The 5,635-nt window shown below is 35.3% G+C and overlaps 1 protein-coding gene across 1 annotated transcript in view; it reads left to right on the forward strand.

Moving 5' to 3' along the window:
- ERICH5 (glutamate-rich 5) overlaps positions 1 to 574 on the forward strand; it is a 2,667-nt gene extending 2,093 nt beyond the window's left edge. Inside the window, exon 3 of the mRNA XM_008575217.1 lies at positions 456 to 574. Within this exon, the coding sequence (XP_008573439.1) occupies positions 456 to 574 (119 nt within the window). The remainder of the gene's footprint in view (positions 1 to 455) is intronic.
- Positions 575 to 5,635: the final 5,061 nt, after the last annotated feature.

The following is a 5,635-nucleotide window of genomic DNA, read 5'->3' on the forward strand; positions in this document are numbered from 1 at the left end:
GAACCCATGGCCTTGGTGTTTTCAGCACCGCACTCTACCGAGTGAGCCACGGGCCGGCCCTCCAGCAGAACTTTTCTAAAGCATAGTCTGTGTCCAAATTTTTACATAGATGGTTAAATAGAATCAAACTTTCTATTGTAATATATTCTACTTCCATTTCTTGGGTAATTTTGCATTCTGATTTTAGTATATGTGCTGCCGAAGCGAGCACTGCATTCTGATTTTATAAGGAGAATTTATTTTATAAGAGAATGAATGCCAAGACTCAAGAGATGTTAAGTGACTTGACATTAGCCATTCAGACAGAATCGGGGTGATTATCTTTCTTGATACCACCAGCAAAAGTTTCTATTTAGACCTAGAAAGCAAGAACTGCCCCCATTGGAAACCCTGGGGTAATTCACTATTGATATGAAATGAAAGTGTGTTAATATCTCCTTTGGTTACTTCTACAGGTGAGACAGGAGAAAAGGTGGAAACAGAGATGGAGAGTGAGAAAGTAAGTGAAGGGGCTGGAACAAAAGAAGAAGAAACAGGAGAAGCAGTGGATCTCTCAGCAGCTACACAGGAATGATGATAAATGGGAAGACAGACAGAATGCTGTAATAGGACAGAGAAATGGTAGTGAAGCTTTGCTTATGGATCTTATCTTCCTGCGTCTATGTGCTTTATATAACGAGTGTTGTTATAGACAGACTGTGTAACCATGAGAAGTATGTTGTCATATTCTTGATAACGTTGTTTCATGAAACTGCTAAGCTGAAAACAGCATTCTTAGCTCCTTAAAATAGTTACAAATTTAAAACTATAATAGCCAGAGCCGATAAAAAGTAGGATATCTTATCATTTAAGAGCATGAGGGTGACTTTCTTCACTGTGGCAATAGGTCTATTTAATATAGCAAATGAGACCCTAAAAAGAAAACCTTTAGGTACAGGTGGCTGAAGAAGGGATTTAGCAAATTTTAGGGAACTAATGATAATAAAGTCACAAATTATAATTATGATAGAATAAGAATGAATAACAACAACAAAGACAACAGGACGAACTGTACCTAGTATTTCTTTACCATCACAGAACTTAGAGCTGATAGGAACCTTAGAAAGTATGTCATCTACTTACCTTCTTACCTTCAAGTCTGTCTGCTACCACACACTTAAGCTCTGTTATCATGGTACATTAAATACGTTAGCAAAATCCCTTTCAAAGAAGTGCAAACTCTGGTGCTGTTGTAAGATTAGGCATTTTTCACAATGAAAGGCTACATGTTTTTAATGTGCCATTTTGAATCAGCTGTTGATTTTACACTCGTGAGGTTTTTCAACTGGTATTATCCTTTTGAATAACAGTAGAAACAATTTAAATTAATTGACTTTTAAATGTATTTCAGAGGCAACAAACAGCAAGGATTAAAACCTAGATTTGTTGCCTATGTGGAGTCTATTCCTGGGCTCTATTCTTTTTTAGATGACTGTGATTTAATATTAGCTTTTAGAGGTGGAAAGGAGCTAAGGAATCAAGATTTTAAAATCATTTATAATATTTCATTAGTGTGAAAATGATGCACCACAGGAAGTCACTTTATCAATTCTTCCAAAGTTGGCAAGGGATTTTGATAAATGATTGTATGTGAATAATAATGATGATAGTTAACTTGCCCACCATTGAGTGCCTTGTGTTTATCAGGATAGAATTCTGGAAACATTTGGCTTCTTTATCTTATTTGTAAATATATATTTCTAAGGTAACTGCTCAGATGAATTAACTAGACTCTTTCACTTTAGCTTCTACATTAAAATGATGACTAAATGACCTGTAATTAATCATAAGAATATAGGATACAGGGAAGAGTATATAATCTTTATTCTGATTTTAATATTAGTTTGTGCTTCTAACTTTAACCTGTTAAAGTAGACAGTAAGAGTTCCTTGAGTGGATAACATCATCCTTTCTGCAATTAAAGAAGCTGGATTATGATTTCATTGAGAGCAAGCACTGTGTTTTATCTATCTTTGAATTCAGACACTTAGTTCCTTTAATTGAACATGATAGGTACTCAATAAATATTTGTTAAATCAATAAATGAACAATAAATACCAAAGCTTCCCATTCACGCTTAATTCATTAAAAAAGAATACATTTAAAATATGAATTTGTATAATACTGCCCCAGTCCCACTTGAGAAATTGAGGAAAATCCATTTTAATGTCAAGACTGCTCAAGCTCAGTAAAAAGCTATATGTTTGGGGTAGTTCCAAAAACAGCAGTATTTTAGGTCAGAAAGTTATATAAGTCAGGATTGATATAACTTATCTTTCAAGCTATATTTTTTTTATCAAAAGTCTTTTTTCCTGACCAGGAGGTATTTTTATACTGATATCTAGTGAGTAGAAAATGTCAGGGCTTACTGCAAAATATGAATGATTGCCTTAATAAGTGGAATTATCCTTCGTATCAAGCACTGAAATAGGAAGATTAATTTAATTAATAGGCATAAAGGTTCTTTCTCTGTTGGATAGACTGTGTTTTTAAAAAAATCTTTAACATACGTTAGAGAGATCTAGTCAGAATTCATTCCTAAAGGAACTCTTTCTCAAAAAGCATTATATTGGTTCTAATGTAAAAATGATCCAAATTCTTTAATAATTTCTACATTTTCCATTAGTGACTCAAGTCATTTATTCTTTTTTTTTTTTTTTGTCCTTTTTGAGACCAGCTGCACCACGCTCAGCCAGTGAGTGCTGTGAGTGTACCAGACATCCCTATATAGGATCCGAACCCGCGGCGGGAGCACTGCTGTGCTCCCAGCACTGCACTCTCCCGAGTGCGCCACAGGCTCGGCCCTCAAGTCATTTATTCTCAAAAAATTTTAGAAATTTGTATAAATTTCTAGTACTTTCTTTTTTCTTTCTTTTTGAGACCGGCTGCACCGCGCTCAGCCAGTGAGCGCTGTGAGCGCACCAGTCATCCCTATATAGGATCCGAACCCGCGGCAGGAGTGCTGCTGCACTCCCAGCGCTGCACTCCTCCCGAGTGCGCCAAAGGCTCGGCCCGACTTTCTTTACTTTAGTCTTTTGCCTTTAATGTGGTTACTAAGACATTTTTAGAAATTTTGCTTTTTATTGTTTTAGATAATATTGTTTTAAAATTAAAAACCTATAATGAAAATAAAAATATTCCATAATATTTGAATATCCCCAAATATAAATATTTCATCTAAATAATCTGTAAATTGTTTTAACAAAATAAGAAANTATCATGGTACATTAAATACGTTAGCAAAATCCCTTTCAAAGAAGTGCAAACTCTGGTGCTATTGTAAGATTAGGCATTTTTCACAATGAAAGGCTACATGTTTTTAATGTGCCATTTTGAATCAGCTGTTGATTTTACACTCGTGAAGTTTTTCAACTGGTATTATCCTTTTGAATAACAGTAGAAACAATTTAAATTAATTGACTTTTAAATGTATTTCAGAGGCAACAAACAGCAAGGATTAAAACCTAGATTTGTTGCCTATGTGGAGTCTATTCCTGGGCTCTATTCTTTTTTAGATGACTGTGATTTAATATTAGCTTTTAGAGGTGGAAAGGAGCTAAGGAATCAAGATTTTAAAATCATTTATAATATTTCATTAGTGTGAAAATGATGCACCACAGGAAGTCACTTTATCAATTCTTCCAAAGTTGGCAAGGGATTTTGATAAATGATTGTATGTGAATAATAATGATGATAGTTAACTTGCCCACCATTGAGTGCCTTGTGTTTATCAGGATAGAATTCTGGAAACATTTGGCTTCTTTATCTTATTTGTAAATATATATTTCTAAGGTAACTGCTCAGATGAATTAACTAGACTCTTTCACTTTAGCTTCTACATTAAAATGATGACTAAATGACCTGTAATTAATCATAAGAATATAGGATACAGGGAAGAGTATATAATCTTTATTCTGATTTTAATATTAGTTTGTGCTTCTAACTTTAACCTGTTAAAGTAGACAGTAAGAGTTCCTTGAGTGGATAACATCATCCTTTCTGCAATTAAAGAAGCTGGATTATGATTTCATTGAGAGCAAGCACTGTGTTTTATCTATCTTTGAATTCAGACACTTAGTTCCTTTAATTGAACATGATAGGTACTCAATAAATATTTGTTAAATCAATAAATGAACAATAAATACCAAAGCTTCCCATTCACGCTTAATTCATTAAAAAAGAATACATTTAAAATATGAATTTGTATAATACTGCCCCAGTCCCACTTGAGAAATTGAGGAAAATCCATTTTAATGTCAAGACTGCTCAAGCTCAGTAAAAAGCTATATGTTTGGGGTAGTTCCAAAAACAGCAGTATTTTAGGTCAGAAAGTTATATAAGTCAGGATTGATATAACTTATCTTTCAAGCTATATTTTTTTTATCAAAAGTCTTTTTTCCTGACCAGGAGGTATTTTTATACTGATATCTAGTGAGTAGAAAATGTCAGGGCTTACTGCAAAATATGAATGATTGCCTTAATAAGTGGAATTATCCTTCGTATCAAGCACTGAAATAGGAAGATTAATTTAATTAATAGGCATAAAGGTTCTTTCTCTGTTGGATAGACTGTGTTTTTAAAAAAATCTTTAACATACATTAGAGAGATCTAGTCAGAATTCATTCCTAAAGGAACTCTTTCTCAAAAAGCATTATATTGGTTCTAATGTAAAAATGATCCAAATTCTTTAATAATTTCTACATTTTCCATTAGTGACTCAAGTCATTTATTCTTTTTTTTTTTTTTTGTCCTTTTTGAGACCAGCTGCACCACGCTCAGCCAGTGAGTGCTGTGAGCGTACCAGACATCCCTATATAGGATCCGAACCCGCGGCGGGAGCACTGCTGTGCTCCCAGCACTGCACTCTCCCGAGTGCGCCACAGGCTCGGCCCTCAAGTCATTTATTCTCAAAAAATTTTAGAAATTTGTATAAATTTCTAGTACTTTCTTTTTTCTTTCTTTTTGAGACCGGCTGCACCGCGCTCAGCCAGTGAGCGCTGTGAGCGCACCAGTCATCCCTATATAGGATCCGAACCCGCGGCGGGAGCACTGCTGTGCTCCCAGCACTGCACTCTCCCGAGTGCGCCACAGGCTCGGCCCTCAAGTCATTTATTCTCAAAAAATTTTAGAAATTTGTATAAATTTCTAGTACTTTCTTTTTTCTTTCTTTTTGAGACCGGCTGCACCGCGCTCAGCCAGTGAGCGCTGTGAGCGCACCAGTCATCCCTATATAGGATCCGAACCCGCGGCAGGAGTGCTGCTGCACTCCCAGCGCCGCACTCTCCCGAGTGCGCCAAAGGCTCGGCCCGACTTTCTTTACTTTAGTCTTTTGCCTTTAATGTGGTTACTAAGACATTTTTAGAAATTTTGCTTTTTATTGTTTTAGATAATATTGTTTTAAAATTAAAAACCTATAATGAAAATAAAAATATTCCATAATATTTGAATATCCCCAAATATAAATATTTCATCTAAATAATCTGTAAATTGTTTTAATTATTTGGCTTACGATTCTGGGACAGCTGCATCTGGCATGGGCCTCAGACTGCTTCTACTCATGGCAGAAAGTGGCAGGCCGCCGGTGGGTACAAGCAGA

The sequence above is a fragment of the Galeopterus variegatus genome, unplaced genomic scaffold (assembly GCF_000696425.1).
Source record: "Galeopterus variegatus unplaced genomic scaffold, G_variegatus-3.0.2 Scaffold1156, whole genome shotgun sequence".
Classification (NCBI taxonomy): Eukaryota; Metazoa; Chordata; class Mammalia; order Dermoptera; family Cynocephalidae; genus Galeopterus; species Galeopterus variegatus.